We start from the raw sequence: 18,807 nt of genomic DNA, 5'->3' as shown, positions 1-18,807 counted from the left end.
CTGATCGACTTCTGTGCCGGAGTCGGTCGAGATTTGTCTGTTGGACGTCAGCGAGGAGGAAATACTGTCCTCGTGTCCGCCGGCGGAGCTGCAGCCGGAACTGTCGCCGCTCGGGTTGCGACCGTGTCTCTCCGACTTGGTCAGCAGCATCTGCAAAGTAACGCACAATTTGTCTAAGTTCACTCCTAATTAAATATATGTCTGGTCTCGAAATTTACGGTTGAATGGAGCACTTTTTTTATCAATTATCTGTCCCCATTAACAATTAAGCTGATGAGAAATTTCCACTCAAAATGAGGGATGATTTTATTTCAATTTTCTCTCCGGAAAAGGAGTCTGATTGTGACATTTACATTAGATGATTTGTAAATATTCAGGTATAAAACATGAAATTTATACTAAAAAAAACAAGCATAACATAAATGACTGTGAAATTTGATAATTAAAGATTTATTAGAAATATTAATGAAATTATTCTGATTGTATTTAATGAATACAAAATAATTTAATTAAAAACATAAATTATCCAGGACTACAAGGAAATTTAGTGTAACCACGTAATTAATAAAATTTCATATTCCGAAAAAATCTTGTTCTCTGATTTGTAAAAAATCAAGTGAATCTATGAAACTTTGCCTCTATGTTTAATTTTTAACTACTTTCTTTTATTAAATTAATTCAAATTCCAAGTTTCCAAGACGACTCACCTCAGAATCGGCCAAGTCAGCTGGAGTGACTCTGCTGGGGTCAACAGGCTTTTGGGCCGGTCCGAATCCCATGATATCCTGCTGCAGAAATTAAGCCGCGTTTAGTATAAAAAAATTCAGATTTATTTTTAAAATTTATGAAAAGCAGAAGAAATTTTGAAGCGGAAAGTCGAAAGGACGAACCTTGATTTTATCCACATAGAAAATGGACTGCTGTTAAAAATGTTAAGGTTGTGAAAGAGAAAAAAAATCACACGAGAAATTTGTTAATTGCAATGCAAACAAATGCAAAGTCGCTGCTTTTCGCTCTCTCGGTGTTGTAACACGAAAAGGTAAAGGTGGTTGGAAAAAAAGTGTCCCGTCATAGGACCACCGAGAGGAGTTTCGAGAATCAAGAGTGACAAGTCAATAAAACACGTCGTCGGGACAAAAATTGAGTCTTTTCTAGGTAGTTAGTTCTGTATGCGCCTCCCGCCGAGGCGAAAATAATCCGAGTCAGTGTTCCGCGTAAAGTGCAGCGGCATTATATATACTTTTTTTTTTATCAACTCACCAACGAGGGGTCCAGCCCAGGTGGCAGATCCACTTCCACGGCGCGCATTTCCTTCACCGAGAACCAGGCCCTGCGAAAAAAAAGGAGAAACAAATTTTACCACCCGCGTGTTAATTCCAAGAAGCGCGCATCGATGGACCTCCTTGATTGATTCCTCATCCGACGGCGACAGTAAAAAAAAAATCAGAGCCCACCGCTGCGGCGACAAAAATAATTCACGGAACCGCCGACAATTAATTAAGAGATTACCGAGAATAAAATTTAATGCCGGCCGAGTGTCAAGAAGGACATCATTAAATTATTATTCCCTCTCTGCTCAAACATGCAGCAGCCAAAAGAAAGAAAGAAAGAGAGAGAATGGCGCGCGGGCCTATTAGTAGGAAAGAGCGGCCTTCTCGGAAGTGTTGCACGATGGACCTCCAGATTGCCAATTCCGAGAAGCTCTTTTATTTAACCCCTTTCCCCCCACCCCGAGCGGCGGCCCGCATCGCCTAAGAGCGCAGTCTGCGACCGGTCGCCACCGCGACAGCACCGAACACCACATCGGTGAGTAGGGACGTATTTTTTTCCAAGATGAAATATAATTATATTTTAATTTTTGATTTAACTCACTTTTTGCCGTAGAACCAGAGCAGGCCGACCAGGGTGCACGCCACGATGAACACGGACAGCAGGGTGATGCTGAGACTAGAGAAGCCTGCAACAAGTCCAAACAGAGATTTGTAGGTTTGTTCGCAAAACGTTCGGAGCCAGAATCATCAAATTCTCGACTCTCGTGTGTATAAAAATTAATAAAAAAATCAGGCGAAAAATAAAGGTGCAAAAACTCGGATGATTTTGGGTTTTATTTATGTCAGTACAATTAAATTTATTTATTTGTATAATAATAATTGCTACTTTTTACAATTCTTTAATTGATGGATACATTCAACAAGCACTCTGATTGACAAAAAAATTGGCAAGTTTTTGAAGGAAGTCGCAATCCGGGGACTTGTCAAAGTTCAACGAATAAGCTTTGAATCTTAAGTCGAATTTGTTTCTATCAATTTATTGAAATAAACCAATAATTAAAAAAAAAAAAAAATTAAATCTGAATAAAATATTGATGTATTATTTTTATGCAAATCCTTAATTTATCTCTTTTCATCATTTATTTTAAATGAAAAAATGTGAGATTTTTTTCCCACCAACCTTTGAAGCCTTTGAATTTACAAGGAAATCTTTAGGAATTTCGAACGTGTCGTAAATTGCAAACAATATTAGACCTTTCCGTTTATCACACGCTCGTAAAAGCTGACATTTTTGACAAGTCCCCGAAAATTGAAACGTCCAGATGCGGTGGCGGATAAGCAGGTGTGCACGAGAGGACGATTTTTTTATTTGTATTTTTCAACTTTATTATATTTTTATTTTTCTTCCACTTTCTTTACGATTTCGCGGAAGACTCGCGCGGGACTGCCAAAATCCAAATTCAGAGGAAGCGCGCGCGCGCGCGTGATTTACGAACGTATGCTGAACACGGCTTTCTCGAGAGATGAAATAATTTATGTCGCACTTCTTCTCTAAATTTACACATCGCCGTTTGCTTCTCATTACACACTGGTTTTCGAATTAAATATATGCAAGTGGAACTGCGAGTTCCTTGAGTTAACGGCCTTGCTTTGAATAAATTTGCAGGACCTAGAAATGAATTCAAAGTGGTGACTTCCTTTTTAACTCTTAAAGTTGCCAAATGATGAAATTAGTGCAATATTTTGGCCCTTTGAAATTTTCAGATATTAAATAATTCAAAACTATTTGATAAATTGAAATATATTAATTATAAATAGTTATTTTAGTCTAGTAGGAAGTGTAGAGGAGCTGTTTGCTCCAGACCTTCCAAAACCCGAGCCCGTGTTTTTTCCTCTCGTAAAACCACGACCTGCGCCACAACCACTGCCGCACCATCAAGTGGCCCTTGGGCTTTGAGGGCTTCTCCTTTGGCCGCTTGAGCCACGGCAAGTGCAGCTCGGGAATCGTGTTACCTGAGTCGAAGCAGTTGTCGCGCTCCTGCGGCTCCGACCACGGCCCGTAGAACGTTTGGTTGTGTTCGTCCACGTTGACGGCGCGCACGCTGAACACGTACGTCCGACGCTTCTCGTCCACGCTGCAGTCTGTCACCGGCACGATCAGCTCGGTCACTGCAACAGCAAAAGGGAAAGAAAGATTTGTCAATTACTGAAATCTGTAGAATTTTTTTTTTTTTTAATTTTAATTTATGTTGGATGAAAACTCACCATTATTGGTGTACTTCTTGTTCATCGAGTTGTTGGACCCGTCAACCACCTGCACGGACAACTCGTAGAAGTCGATGTGGCCTCCATGGACTGGAGGCGGCTCCCACCAGACCAAGAACTTTGAGGCGTTCACACGCTTGACAATCAGTCGCTCGATCATTCCAGGATCTGCAAAAATTTATTTAAAAAAAAAAACGTTTAGTGAATTTTCTTTGCCACAATTTCAACAGGAAAAAAAATGAAATGAAACATGAATTAAAAAGATTTTATTCATGATCTTTCAATTTACCTGTACTTAAATTAAATAAACGCTCAGAAATAAATCCCAATTTTTGGGAAAATAATTTATTATTAATTGATTTAAAAAAAATAAAATTAACTCACTTCCAATCAACGTTTTGGCCCAAATCACATTGGACTCTTCCGAGCAGGCAATTGTGCAGGCTGTCAGGTACACTGAGTGATTTGTGAAACTTGGCAAGTTTTGCAGAGTGACCTCCTGTGAACAATTTCATAAAATTAAATTCCAATTTTCAATATTTCCTCAATTTTGACTCACGGTAATGCTTCCGTCCACCCTAGTCGAGTTCTTGTCGAAGTGGATTTCGTAGAATTTGACGTTGCCGTTGGTGTTGACGGGCGGGTTCCATTGGATGTACAAAGACGAGTTGGTCACATTGGCGACCTCCAGACTGGTGGGTGGATCTGGTGCCGCCTCCAGGGTGGTGGCCAAGTGGGCGTCGCTAGGCATGCCCTGACCTCCCCTGCTCACCACCGACACCTGGTACATGTAGGTCGTGTAAGGCATCAGCTCGGAAATGTTGCCATGAATTGTCGTGGCGTCACCAGCGACATATTCAATGTGAGCGGGTTCTGGAATAAATAAAATTTTAATTAATTAATAGTAGAGAAATAAAAAACAATTGTATTTTAACAAACCTCTGCAAGATCTGTTTTGGGCTGAGACGATCGGACAGTACGAAATGTTATATCCAGTGACGAGACCGATTCTGTTTGAACATTCCAGTCTCCAGCCCACTTCAATGAACTTGGAGCCAACCTTATTCAACCACACATCTTTCATTTTACCCAGACCTGGCACAAATGAGTAAATATAAAATTTAGCACGAGGCCTCAAGAGGGAAATTCTCAATTCTCACCTTTGTTGTGAATTGCTGTGCAAACAGTCCATGAGAGACCAGAGCTTGTGTTGGCACCGTTCGCAGAAATGGCAAATTGGTAAATTTTCTTGTCGTCCGGCACCGTTATGTTTATCGTGTTCACATTGGCTGGCACGTGGGTCCAGTTAAAGTTCCCCTGAGAAATAAAATATTCAGTGTGTACTCCTGATTTTGTTCTGATGAACTTACAGTGCACTGGTGTGGCCTGTCTCTCTCGCTGTCACACCAGAAAATGGTGTAGTTGACAATCTTGGGCAAAGTGGTTTGCTCGTCGGACAAAGGCTCGTTCCAGGACAACTCGTAGATGCCTCGGCCGAATTCAATTTTAGTAAAGGACAGCGGCTCTTTGATGACTGGAAAATAAAATTAATTTATAAAGGACTTTTGCCAATGTTTTGGTTTTTACCATTTGAGTGGCTGGGTATGGTAATGATGGATGGATTCAACGACTGGCCTACGCTGTTGGAGGCGTAGATTTTGAATTTGTGCATGTGGTGAGATAAACCCTTGATCTTGGCAAAGGACACGGTCGTCTCACTCGGCGTGAGGGTACTGATAAAATAGAAAAATTATAGCCAAAAAAAGGTCAAAAATTATAATCTTACAGAGAATCGCCGTTCTCATCCTCTTGTACAATTTTGTAGTCAAAGTTGTCCCCGTTGTGGTAATATTCGGGAATGTGCTGCCAGTATATGTAAATGTCCCGTCTATGCAGGTCACCCAGAATTTCAAAGCTGCCCGTATCAGTCTTAGGAGAAGCACCAGGTCCTGATAAAATTCATGTAAAAATGCGTCAAAAGGTTGAACAAAGAGAAACTCACTAATGGCAGCAGTTTTGATCTGCAGCACCGATGGCTCCGAGTAACTCGAGTCTCTGGCTGCGTGAGACTTCATCTGGACACGGATGCTGTACTCCGTGAATGCGTAGGGAAGATTGCTGAGGTGCAGGGTCAAATTCTTGGCCCTTGGGTTTAGGTGACTTGTGTTCGCCATCTGATTTAATTCAGGTGCATCAAATTAATTTTAAATATTAAATTTCATTGAAAGAAAAAGGACAGTTTAAAGTAAAATTAATTTAAATCTGATATGAAAAGAGATTTTAGTCTCTTTGAGAAATGGAACTTACAATCCAGCGATCTTTCGGCAACCACTTGTGCCGATACTCAACCCTGTGGATTAAGCCTGGAGGGAAGTTCTGCAGAGGATAGGGGATGGCCCAGGTGAGCGTGACGCTGTGGGCCGTCAGGTTGTGCGCCTGCAGGTTCTCCGGAGGCGCCGGAATAACTGCGGTTTGAAGGAATAATTATTTTCAATTACGATTTTGCTAATGAGCGAAATACCGTGGGCGTAGTGGTGGAACTTGATGGAGGGAAAAGTTATGTTGCCCAGCGCGTTGCTGGCGTTCATGATGATGTAGTAGTACTCAAAGGGCTGCCTGTAGATGGGCGTGGTGCTCAAATTCCAGGTGCACGTGTTGTTGTCCGCGTCACTCTTGGTGGGGCACGACACACTCATCCTGACATGAAATTAATTAGCCTCCGGAATTTTTTTTCCACTGGGGTAAAAAATGAAATTTATAAGTGAACTTTTAAATGTGCTTTTTGCTCTACGAAGCTGCTGTGTCTCAAAATAATTGTTAGTGAAAATGCAAACTCTGCGTGTTAGGTCACCTCGTGAAAGAGTCCGAGATGCATTTCCTGTCTCCATGGCAGTGGTCCACGGGCGCGGTCAGTGTTTTTTGGAAACTGCTGCATCAATTGTACTTTTTTTAAAATAAGCTTTTCAAAATTTGTCAAAGGAAAAAGCTGGTACAAAAGATTTGAAAAGCAAAGCAACACTGCAGCGCGAATTAGAAATTTCTTACAGCGATGTTAAAATTTTTATAAACACACTTGGCAGCAACAAAAAGCACATTGCACAAAGTAGCACTGACAAATAGAAGCAAGAATCTGACAAACAGTTTCCTCCATTTAATAATAAAATTAAAAGAAAAAAACTGAATATCAGAATTGAGATGAATAAAAGGCTTTTTAAATAATGTGAAAGTATTGATGAAAAAGTCAAATACTTTCTGCCTGCGCGTCCAGGCAGTGACCAGGAGATGTGGTAGTCGGTGGGCAGGAAGTGCTCCTCGACGTCCCAGCGACAGGTCAGCGCCTGCCAGTTCTGGGAGAAGCAGCTGAAGTTCTTCACTTCCTGCGGCCTCTCTGCAAAAGCGAAAAAAAAACAGTTTAAATTTGCCACATTTTGCCAAACTCGACTCACTTCCGACGATGACCTTGTTGAGGCAGACGACCTTTTCGTGGTACTCCTTGTTCTTGCGCAATTTGCAGTACATGACGGTCTTGTTGGAGAGCGGCAGGTCAGTCATCAGCAGCTGCACGGTGGTGTCGTTGAGCACGCTGATGTGCTCGTGCGAGATCTCGTGGGTGCCGTTGTAGAACGTGAGGTAGCTCGAGTCGCGCCCCTTGGTCATGTTGTGGTCGGGGTAGACGGTGCAGTTGATCCGCAGCGGATTCCCCTCTTCCAGGACAATGTCTCCGCGAGGCCACGTCACTATTTGGTGAAAAATTTAAGCAAATTTTAAAACTTCAAAATTGTTAAAAAAAAAAATAGTAATATAGTGATGGTTTTTAATTCAGATTAACAGGCTAAAATAGAAATTAAATAAATAAATTGAAACAAGAATTAATTATTTAATTTTCAAAAGGACAAGTAATTTCTACAACATTCACTTCAATTATTATATTTTTATTTCAGTGAACTCCTTATTTTTTCAGAAATATTCAAAGCATCAAGAAAAAAGTGAAAAAATGCTAAATTAATTTTTATTTTATTTACTTTATAATATTTTCCCCCGTCTTTTTCCATTAAAGAAATCATTAAAAATTCTATAGCCAGTAAAATGTTTTCATCTGGAAAATAACACTTTTAACGAAAAGTTGGGCGATAAATTTTGACATAAATTAATTAACGATTCCCTGATGATATTCCATTAAGCAAAGGTTTGGGAGGCAGATATGCAAATTCGCTGGCGATTTCTGGGAAACGGCGCGTTTATTCAGCGATGTTCGAGGTGCGAATGAATTTGAAGCTGTCAGCGGACTGATCGGAAACTCACCTCCTGGTGTGCTGAGGCCCGGCATACAACCGTTGGCCTCGCAGGGCAGCAGCAGGGCGGCCAGCAGCAGCAGACATACTGTCCCGCTGCGAGCCATCGATTCTGTTAGCTCTCTGCTTCTTCTAGACGCTTCATTGGGCACGATTCTGAAACAAAACACAAACGCAAATTTTAAACAAGTTTCAGACTAAAAATATTTCATTATTATTTTTAAATTCCATAAACTCGAGTCGAGGAAAAATGAGCGAATTCTGTAACGTGAAAGGCTTTATGTATCAAATCAAAATTAAAATCCTTCTCTAATAAAATCTCAAACGGATCAAAGGCTGAATTTTCATTTATATTTTGAGATATTTATTTCCCTTTGATTGGATAAGAAATTTATATGGAAATCGTGCGTGGGAGGCTATTTTTTTCTGTTTCATTAAACAGAAGCCATTTCCGACGACAAAGAAAGGGCGCTTTGCGAAAAGCAGAGACGGAGACACCCACGGGCCAAAGTTCGATCGATACACGGACGACCCGGCGTAGTTTGCCAAAACAAGGCCCGCGCCGCTTGCAGACAAAAATTTGCGTCGGAGCTTTTCCTCGTAGCCGAATTTTGATAAAAGAAAAGCAAAACTCATGAAAAAATTGCGCAGATCATGAATTAATTGGCGGGAGCAGGGAATCGGATTTTGCCGGTCCATGTGGGGCAGAGGTCGCGGCAAAGTTTGAGGTGCAAAGTGGACGCTAATTGGCAGAAAACTCGCGCTCTTCCAGGAAATGAAAGCGGTGTGAATTTCGCGAAAAACGCGCGTATATGCTAAAGTGGAAAGCAACACCACGACAGTCTGACGATGATTTATCGCGAATAATAATAATTAAAAGTTGACCGAAGCGAGATGTGTTTTCGCGGAAACGAAGTTATCAAATTCAGATTTTGATTTTGAAATAATTTTCAAATGTTATTGACAAAAACCAACAAGGAAATTTTCATTCGAAAACATGTTTTGAGATTTATATCTGAATCTTCAGAAATATTTTGCTACCGTTAGAATAAAATTGTTTAAAAATCGAAATTTTTTTTCAACCTCAAAATTTACAATCATTCGGTAAAAATTTGTCTTCACATGAAACTTTCACAAGAGTTATGTAAGATGCAAACAGCTGTTTGAAATTCGCGGAAGAAAATCGATTAGGGAATTAAGCGAGCGTAGTTTATCAGCCCGGTTAGCGAGAGGATATAAGATGAGATCGTCCGGCCGCTTAATTTATTCAAGGGCCCATTTTAACGAGGCAAAGACTTCCAGGAACGCCGCGCAGATAATCCAAAGTTTAGCTGTCGCGCCTCGTACAATACCAATTTGCGTTTCTTTGTTTCAGCGTCACCGAAAAAATTGTGTTTTGACAATCGGCTGTCGGCTTTTGATCAACGCGAGATGAAAGAAGAAATTTCCAATCGCACACACGTGCCTGAAAATGCCTTCGGAACTTTGCTTTATTTTTCTCCCACGAGTCCACAGCTTCCCTTTTTTGATCTTTTTCCTCCTGATCGGGGTGTTTTTGTTGATTGTTTTCGTGCCGGAAAGCGACGCTTCCGTTCCTCAGAGAAAACAGCCCCGGCCGGAGCTCACCCCTGAAGGGAAGAAGTGCATCCGACAAGTAAACACTCTGATCTGGGAGAGAGAGTTTGTGTTTATTACTTTCGTTGCTGCTCTTTCCCTCGCTTCTCGATTTGGTAATTAAATGTAGAGCGCCACTTGTAAACATTCAGAGGAAAAGATTTTCGGTTTATAAAAGTTTTTAAGTAAATATCATTTATAAACAGCCGCAACTTTTCAAGTTTAACAAGACAAATTTTCAAATCATCCCAAAATTATCTTCAAATAAAAGGTAAAATAAGGAGATAATTTTAAATATTCGAAATTAAATAATCTGCTAAGTTTATTGGCAAAAATAACTGATTATTTTAATATAAAATCAAAATTGATATCTTTTATGACTTAATCTCTTAAAGCAATATCGGTGTAACACTGCAGTAATTATTTGTTTAAAGGCAAATTAAATTTTGTTAAAAGGATAAAAGCCTTGAGCAAGCATGTGATCGCGAGCGAATAATCAATCAAGGGGCAAACTTCAAACAATGCACGCTCGCTAACTCCTAATTGCCGGCAATAAATTGGCGCGCATTTAAAATTATCTCTCGAGCTGCGGGGCTTGTTTTCAATATTCGAGCCGGCCGGGTTGTGCGAACGCAGATCAATTATCGCGGCGCAAATTCCGGGAACGCCTGCGCGCATGGCGAGATGCACCGTACTCGTCGATCTCCACTTCCCATTTCTTTCCGTCGTTTTGCAAAAACCTTTTATTTCCAAGAGAGACTTTTGACGCAAAGCTTATATCAAAAATGCAAACGAAGCAGAGATGTTAATAATTGGACAATAAATAACACAAAATACTGCCAAAATTCAAGTGGATAACAAAGAAGCACCTGAAATATAAAATAAAAATTTAATTGATTTGTTACTTTAAAAATGATTCTGATTTGAGAATACGGAAGTTATGAGAATATTTGCAGACAGGGTAAAAATTAATGATTTTAACACATCTTAAAATAAAATTTTCACCTGATTATTAAAATCAACGTAAATTAACTTTTTAAGCAAAAATTTGATGGAAAAGGAAAATTAACAAAATTTCACGGAAATATTAAGTGATATTTTCAATTCAGGACATAAAAACTGATAATCCAATGGCCCTTTTTTTAATCAATTTGAATTACAAATAACGATATGCAGAATTTATGCAAATCTGACCAGTCATTACAAATTATTGCTGGTATATTCAATATTTTGCAAATTTTTGAGCGCGTCAAATCGGGTACAGCGTAAATTACTTGTTTTATTTACTTAAATTTCAATGCCATTAATTTTTTTACAGCTCGGAATTTCAAATTTTCAGTTGATTAAATATGACTTTAAATTTGAAATTTATCCCTAAATATTTCATTTAAATAATATTCAATTCAAGAAAACATTTCCACAATCTCACGATTTTGAAAGATTTCAAATAAACATTAACTTGTTTACGTTTAATAGTTCTGACGAAACTTTTCTCCACGGAATTTGATTCAAATGAAAATAACAGATGCATATATTTATATATAAAAGCGTTTCCTTTTTGTTGTGATTACCTCTAAGCTTTTGAAAGGGACGTGTCGCCCGAGGGGCAGATGAAAAAATTACTTAACTATCAGCCGAATGTGTGTGCGGAGAGAATAGAAAACGAGATAAAAATGCGCGGGATTTTCTCGGAATCGGGCACTTGAGCCCGACACACACTCATTGTGCGCTGGATAAACAAACGCGCATCAAAAAACACACTCTCCGCTCTTTTATGACGGAGAGCACAGAGTGCTTCGTCAGGCCTACAAATTGATCCAGCACGCACTCGCCGCACACCACATCGGCTTTGGGCGCCGAGCATTGGACGGACAAAAAGAAAGAAACGAACGGAAACCAGGAAGTGGCAACAGGACGACGGCTTTTCCGGACGATTATTCATAGCCCAAGTCCCAAGGGATAATAATGATATCCAGCCTAGTTATAAAAGGATGTAGGTTTGCAGATTAATTTGCAAACGGTTTCAATTATTAAAAAATTAAAAATCTGGGGCTTTATAAATTTGAAAGATAGCAAATTCATACTTTTTCTTATAAAATTTTAGAATTGAAAATTATTTTTAGATCTAAATTGACAAGTTTTTTTAAAACCAGACTAGAAGAAAAATAGGGAAATTATGAGGAAAAAACTGCGTTTTATTTAACAAAATAGAAGTCAAAAGGTTTTTATTCATGACTTACTTTTATCTATTATATGATTTAATTGTTTCGTTTGAGAAGGTTTTCATTGTTTTCCTTACAAGATTATTTTGGAATCTTATCCTTGTTGACCTTTTTAATTTGCTTAGAAAATTTATTTAATTTAATTAAAGATCAAACTAAATTCAAACGCTTTTTCCCCTTATTTAATTTGCAACTTTTATGAAGGTGGACTAAGCAAATTTTGAGACCACGGTATAACTAAATACAGAACTAACCAAATACTTCCAAGAAAATTTCCATTGAAATCAGATTTTTGGACTTTTCGGAGGTTCAATGTTTGTCTTTAATTTACAAAATAATTCATCTTGACAAATATCACTTTAAAAAGCCATTTCATTTTTCTAAGAAGGTAAAAATAAAAAGATGCAAACGACTCGGAATATTAAACGAGCTGGCCAGCCCGCATTATCCACCTGACAAAATATTTACCAGCTTCTCGTCTCGACGAAAAGAATGGTCGGCGCGTATATTCAGGGGCGTGTGCGTTTAACTTGCCATTAGCACCCGCTGCTGCGAAGAGGGTATAATTATCACCCACCGACGCAGCACACGGGCTACTGGAAAAAAACTCAAAGATAAGAAAGGAAGCGATTCTCCATTTTTTTTTCTCTCTAGTAATATAACAAAGTACAAAAGATAGGGAAACTTTTGGGAAAAAAATTCCTCTGTTGTAACAACACCCGCGCGTGCTTTATTGGTGTGAGGGATGGTGCAATTAAAGAACCAACTTTATGGCCCAATCTTTTCGTTAAAACATTTTCCTGGCTGCGGGCAGTAACCTTGAAATAAAAGTTATTCGATGGGGATGAAGTGGAAACTTGTGTTTCAGGTCAAAGGGAGACAAAAAAATCATTTTTTTTTCATCCTGAGGGGGTCGCAAAAAGTTGCGCAAAAGTGGAATGATTTTTTGATATTTATTGCACGCGATGTCGAGATACGATCTGGGCAGGCCGGCGGCGAATTTCTGCGCAACAGTATCGACTTTTGATTCGCGAATAATTCGGGAATTCACACACACAGCGGCGAGGCGGATGAGAGCAGCGGTTGCGTGCCGAACGAGTGCCTGTCGTGGATTAAGTTGGAGCTGCTTTTCACTCGAAATACACAAGACGCGCGCGTTCCTTTTATTTATGCCAAACGGCGAGAGCAACTTTTTAATTCGCAAGAGAGCAAAACTCTGCGTTTGCAATTCAAGGAGAGCAAAAGAAAGAGAGGAGGCGGAGCATTTCGTCAAGTTTCCTTCCATTTAAGTTTTCCGAACTGTAACAAAACTTTGCGACGGCTAAAACGTTTAAAGTTCAGCCAAATTTATTAAAAATTTTCTTATATCAACAAAGCAACTCGTCATTAATTATTTCATGTTACGTAAGAAAATTTAGACCTTATTAGCGAAGAAAAAACCTTTTTTTTTCAACGCCAAATATATATTAATAATTTAATTTTGTAGTTCTGGTGTTTGATTTAATTTTAACTTAAATCTTCCTGCTCTAAGAAAAATATTATATATTCCAAAATATTTCAAATGCAGCGGACATTTTGACATCAACCATGAAACTGTTTCAATTTCCAACTAATCTCTAAGCAGAATCAACGTTTGCGGCAGAATTAGTTGCGAATCTTTACGACAAATCTGTCAAAACGAAATTAATTAAACTATTCATGTGCCAAACGGGATCCTCATGCCTGACGATTAAACCCGGCAAACATTTTTCCAGATACAATCTCTACGGTCGACGAAATGAATATCAACGAATTTTCGAATATTTTTCCTCGGCTCATTAAGCGACATGGCGCGGCAAATTTATGTGACAATCGGTCGCTAAAACACGCGGCGAGCGTTTTATTTTATCACTTTTGCGAGAGGGCATGTAAAAGAACTTTTTCCCTGCATTAAAATCTCACGTGTTTGCGTGGCAATAAAATTAAAGGCCGGAGAGAGGAGGCGAACGAGAAAGAGGAGAAAAAAAAGATTCCGTCCGCGCGGCGCTCGCTCGCATAAAATAAATCGAGATAGGTATCCGAGAGTGTGTGTTGAGAAGAGCCCGAGATAAAATTGATAAATTCGAAGAATCGCCGCGCGCAGTCCGGCCAACAGAGCAACAGCATTATGATATTCATTATGAAAAGGAGTTGTGTGCAATAAAATTAACATCATGACGCGCTTTCGTCATCGAAGAGCACTAAAAACGTGTTACCAGTCCAGTTTCCATGCAGCTCCTGCGAGAGCAATTTTTTTTTTGTTGCTTTATTGCTGCAGAAATTAATGTGGCGAGGAGCGAGTTGCGATCAGAGACTTGCAACTGGTTCTTGATTAATCTCGCTGAGAATTTCCTTGGGCATTCATTAATATCATAAATGTACGTATTTAATTCGCCTTGGACAGATGACAATGTATGAGCGCGCAGTCATGTGCTTGTAATTTACAAGCTCATTGTTAAAGAGCAACAACGAGAAGCTCAGCCAGGACTTCTTTATGTGCACAATTAATTTCCAACTTCAAAAACTTACGAAGGGATAAACTTTTGTGCAATTATTGGCAACACATTTGAATTTTCCACTTGCCTGATTTTGAAGCAAATTAAGTTAACTTCGATAAATGAAGAATTATAATAAAATCAACGAATAAAGTATTGATATATTTTCCATTTCTTAATTGCATCTTTAAAAAGTGCGAGTCTGCCAGGTATAAAGTTTAATGCATCACGAAAACGATTTTGAAACCCAAACCCTGCAGGGCCAACGTGTAAATTTTATAAGCAAGCGAAAGGAATTAATTAATTAAATTCTGATTGTATTCTAATTTCATCCATTTACACCAATTAGAAGTTTTATGAAATTTTGAGGCGGAAATTCGCTTGAAAGAGTCAAAATTCCATCTTGAATAACAAAACAAATAATTTAAACTAGGATTCAAATACTAGTTAAAACTTTTGAAAAACTTTATTTTAATTTTTCAACTAACATATTTTTTTTTATTGAAAATTAAATGATTGAGGTTTATTTGTCTGAAAATTTTCAAAAACCTTGTAAATCAAAAGAAAATATAATTCCTGATGTTTATAAACGTTTCCGAGTCGTTTTAATAAAATCAGTGGAATTAATTGGATTTTTTTTTTAAATAAACTTCCTCGTTTATTAAAAATAGCTTGGCGTTGGCAAGCTAATGAAATTCTCTAGTAAAAACGAGCGCGCAGGAAATAAGCGGCGCAGCACTTTTGATAACGAGATGCATTGAAATATCCTTTGAGAAAAGTTAGGAATAATTTATTCAAAGCCTGACTTTTTATTTTACAAATTGACAAGCATACTCTGATGTTTGCGCACTAGATTAAATATCGTCCTTTGCTGCAGTTTGTGCAAAACGCTCAGAATTCAATTTTAAAACGACAGAGTGAATCGGGAAACTGCATTTCCTGAACGTTATTGGAAAATTTATCTTTGACGCTGCCTTTAACGAACTGTTATAAAAAGAACATTTTATTTAAAAGCGCAGAGCTGATTAAAAATTAATTACGTAAAAATCTTTGACACTTGAATGTCCATTGGAAATTATTTTTCAGCCACAAAGAGGATGTGTCTCTGCGGATGCTATGACGACTCGTTTTTCTGATGTATAGGAAAAAAGTTAGATTTGCGCAGTTTTTCCGGTCGCACGCGATTTGAAATTTCTCAAATCGTGTTTTTGTTCTTCATAAAATCCGTGCAATAAAAGCGGATATAAAATCCAAAAATAAACCCACACAACTCACTTCAAAAATAGCCAAACCGACGTTTTGTTTCGACCACACGAATCGAGAGCCGCGCATTTTATTTATTTATTTTGGATGAATGAATAAGCCGTGTTGTCGTAATCTGCGTCGCCTGCGGACGAGCGATTACGGAGCGACCGCAAAGAGGCCAGCTAAATTAATAATTTGCGGTCGCGTTGACGCCTCTCGTTAATTTTCTCATCCCTCGACACAATCACAGGCCTCGATGAATGACCATTTGCAGCTGGAATATTCCGTTTCACACGCCTTAAATTTTCCCAATAATTCTTTCTCGACAGTTTGGTCCTTTTGTGCTGCTGCGACTCTGCATGACAAAGGACGACGCCGTTGCAGGCCTTTCAGGGTCCACCTACAGCACGAAATGAGGCACAAAGAATGTTTTTTCCTCTCTTTTCAGAACTCATGTGTACAAGGGGAGGCAGTGTACGGTTGTTGGCAGCAAGGTCGCGAAACGTGAACCACATGTGCTCGCTCCCGCGAGAATCAAAAACACGAGTTTTCCCCGAGCGGCTTGCAAAGGGAGGAATCGATCGGGAGAAGAAACTCAGAAACTGTCGCCGACGAATACATGACAAAAAAAAACAGCAATTGTTGCTAAGCTTTACGAAGGAAATTGCCTTTGGCATATTGAAAATTGATGTTTATCATCTCCGATTGATTTCTTCTCAAATCGCTACTGTAGCAACTTGATCCGACCGCTGCTCATTAAAATTGGCTTTGAAATTTTATATTTCTCCCCAGAATCGGGAAAATATTGACGTGAGAAGAAGAACTTGCTTTAAATTTATCAAGAAATTCAAAATCTGTCGATTTTCAATTAACTTCAAAGACAGTTAAAATTCTGACAAGTTTAATTAGGTAAAATTGTCATTTTTTAACTTTTTAAAGGTTGGAAATTTTGTCGCAATGTCCCTCTCTAAAAGATAAGTATTGGAAAACATTATTTTGATTATTTGTTTAAAAAATCCATTTAGTCCAATTTTTTCCAAAAAATATAAGTTAATAATGTGATGTAACAATTTTATTGGACAAATAAACAACAATTTAAAATAATTTAATAGTTATGGGCACCGATCATACTGAAACTTCCTTTCAAGTACAAAGTTTTTGACTCAACTTTGGTTGGAATGAAGTTTATGGAAGCCTGAAAAGCGAGTTGCACCAACTATCGAACGAATTTCAAAGTTTCTTTTTGTCTACCTGAGTTTGAGCCGAAATCCGGGCCAGCCACACTGTCGTGGCGGCAGCATCGCCAAATCGGCCTCGGTTGGAGGCGCGACGCGGTTCACTTTGCTCTGGGGCGATCCGGCCACCGACTGAGGAGCTGAGAGCTGAGCAGCCCCAGCCGAGCGACCCAAGCGCCGCCGCCACTCCTCGCGCCTATTCATATTTCCGAAGGCATGCGGACGTGCATCTCTGCTCTTCACGCGATCACACGAATAACTAACTCGCTGCTTTATTTTTACACCTCCGAGCAATTCGGTTTACTTTTCCAGATCTTGAGCTGCGATAAGTTTTTATGGGTGAAACTGCCAAAGTTTCCATCTCCGCCGGGGCCAAAACTCAATTCAGCAGTAGTTTTGTATAGGAACAAAGAATGTTTTGAAAAATCTCATTATTAGATTGAAGGTTTAGGACTTCAGGATCACAAAGGTGACCAAGAGTAAGAAAAATGACAGATTTTGCATTTTTTTTCGATTTACTTTGCAATTTTTTATATATATTTTTTTATGCATATCATTAGGCAATTAGTGAAATATGACTTTTAAGATGATGCTTAAAATTAAGCAGAAAAAAATGAATTAAGATGCATATTTAGAAGTTTTATTTTAATTAAAAAGGGCTCTTTGAGAATTTTTGTAAAAATTGAGTATTTCCGAATCTACATTAATTTTTCTTGGCTTTGCAAAAATTAAATTATGCTGGAGCTGATTTGCATTTGAACGAGTTGTGGAAACTAAATGCAAATATAAACTCGGAGTATTCGAAGAAGAGCGGAAAAGATTTGCCAGAAAGAAAACAATCGTCGTTCCACTTGCATAAATGAAGCATCTCGAAGGAAAACGCGGAGACAAACAAAAATTGTGGTCTGTCACTCTTCTCCGCAGCGAGCATAGTGAAAAAGGGTTGAGGCAATTCCCAAAGTTTGCTTAGTAACGAAAGTTAAAAAGCAGAGTTGAGATAATCGCCTGGATTAAAAGGCCAATTTGAGCAGGAAAATAAAATTTGTTTTCTCTGCTGAGCATTCGAGTTTTGTCATCATGATTGTAGAGGATTTTTTTTACTCCCACAAAGTGATGCAACTCGCTGCTTTTTGTGTTCCTCTGTAAAAAATAAGAAAAAACACTTCAGGACTTCTCGGAATCCTTTTTGACGTGCGCTGAGATGTGCAGCGCGTCAACGGTTGACAGCGAGCGTGAAATCGGAAAAAGAAAACACCTGAGTTCGCGGGGAGGTCCAACGGACGCGCTGGATAAATTGGACGACAAGCTCAAGTGCAATATCCTCTCTGTCAGCGCTTTTTCACTCGTCGCTACACTTGATTCTCATTTCGATCGGAAGAAAAGAATAAGAAGCAAAGGGAACTTTTGACAATCAAATTCTTTCTCTCAACTTTCCCATCCGAAACGCGACACGGTTGAACTAACACACGACTAATCACGATAAGTAACTGTTTAATTATGAACATGGAGTTTTGATTTCAAAAGGAATCAAAAATTGAAAGACATATTCAAGCATAAAAACAACAGGATGTATGCACAGAAATTGCATTTATTTATAAATTGCACTGTGCTATGTTTTTATTTTTTATTTGTATTTTTAGTAAAATTATGATGGCAAAAATAGAGAAATTATTAGAACTACGCTGGATCAGAGCCAGATTAAAAATTTTCCAAGTAATTCAAATATATTTTCCACTAATCAATTACGTAGTAAAATTTAAAAACGGATTTTTTAATTTTAAATTATAATTAGACAATTATTAAATGGAGATCAAGTGCGGATTGCAAATTATTTATTTTGAGTTCATGGAGATAAGGACTTCAATAATTCTTTAAGGCATCTTAGAAAAATCTTCAGTAATTGTTTCCCTTATCACATATTTTTGCTTCTTCTTCTCTGAAATGCTAAGTCTCGAGTCTCAATCAAGAATTCTGCTTACGAATTAAACGTGAGAGACAATAATATAAGCTTTAAATAGCCTTTTGGTATAGAAGTGCCATTGAGATTTGCATTTGCTTTGGCCGCGGCCCAAACGACGCGCGGCGTTTTTAGCCCGACAATGACTTTTATGAGAGAGTCGATGCAGGTGTATTTGCTCAACAGGCAACAC

General features: G+C 38.6%; 1 protein-coding gene and 1 long non-coding RNA gene across 5 annotated transcripts in view; one reads left to right on the top strand and one right to left on the bottom strand.

Annotated features, from left to right (window-relative positions):
- The window catches only part of LOC132204300 (cytokine receptor), a 32,622-nt gene that overhangs the window by 2,101 nt on the left and 11,714 nt on the right, over positions 1-18,807 (bottom strand). The window contains exons 1-21 of one of the 4 annotated variants that reach the window (XM_059632733.1): positions 16,674-16,876; positions 7,839-7,984; positions 6,983-7,273; positions 6,786-6,924; positions 6,388-6,465; positions 6,058-6,233; positions 5,844-6,001; positions 5,539-5,710; positions 5,323-5,485; positions 5,124-5,269; positions 4,907-5,070; positions 4,697-4,853; positions 4,476-4,631; positions 4,096-4,409; positions 3,921-4,035; positions 3,537-3,704; positions 3,285-3,440; positions 1,873-1,957; positions 1,261-1,330; positions 708-788; positions 1-150 (exon numbers count right to left, since the gene is read on the bottom strand). In XM_059632733.1, the coding sequence (XP_059488716.1) occupies positions 1-150; positions 708-788; positions 1,261-1,330; positions 1,873-1,957; positions 3,285-3,440; positions 3,537-3,704; positions 3,921-4,035; positions 4,096-4,409; positions 4,476-4,631; positions 4,697-4,853; positions 4,907-5,070; positions 5,124-5,269; positions 5,323-5,485; positions 5,539-5,710; positions 5,844-6,001; positions 6,058-6,233; positions 6,388-6,465; positions 6,786-6,924; positions 6,983-7,273; positions 7,839-7,984; positions 16,674-16,861 (3,273 nt within the window). In that variant the 5' untranslated portion in view covers positions 16,862-16,876. Of the gene's footprint in view, positions 151-707; positions 789-1,260; positions 1,331-1,872; positions 1,958-3,284; positions 3,441-3,536; positions 3,705-3,920; positions 4,036-4,095; positions 4,410-4,475; positions 4,632-4,696; positions 4,854-4,906; positions 5,071-5,123; positions 5,270-5,322; positions 5,486-5,538; positions 5,711-5,843; positions 6,002-6,057; positions 6,234-6,387; positions 6,466-6,785; positions 6,925-6,982; positions 7,274-7,838; positions 7,985-16,673; positions 16,877-18,807 lie in introns of those variants that run through there. The other 3 variants (XM_059632734.1, XM_059632736.1, XM_059632735.1) reach the window with 3 other exon arrangements.
- On the top strand, positions 1,358-2,349 carry LOC132204304 (uncharacterized). The gene is made up of 2 exons (XR_009442518.1): positions 1,358-1,806; positions 1,885-2,349. It is a non-coding gene; the product is annotated as an uncharacterized LOC132204304 (long non-coding RNA).

The sequence above is a fragment of the Neocloeon triangulifer genome, unplaced genomic scaffold, assembly GCF_031216515.1.
Source record: "Neocloeon triangulifer isolate White Clay Creek 2 clone unplaced genomic scaffold, ASM3121651v1 ptg000022l, whole genome shotgun sequence".
NCBI classification, from domain to species: domain Eukaryota; kingdom Metazoa; phylum Arthropoda; class Insecta; order Ephemeroptera; family Baetidae; genus Neocloeon; species Neocloeon triangulifer.
This window is presented reverse-complemented; position numbering and strand designations above follow the sequence as displayed.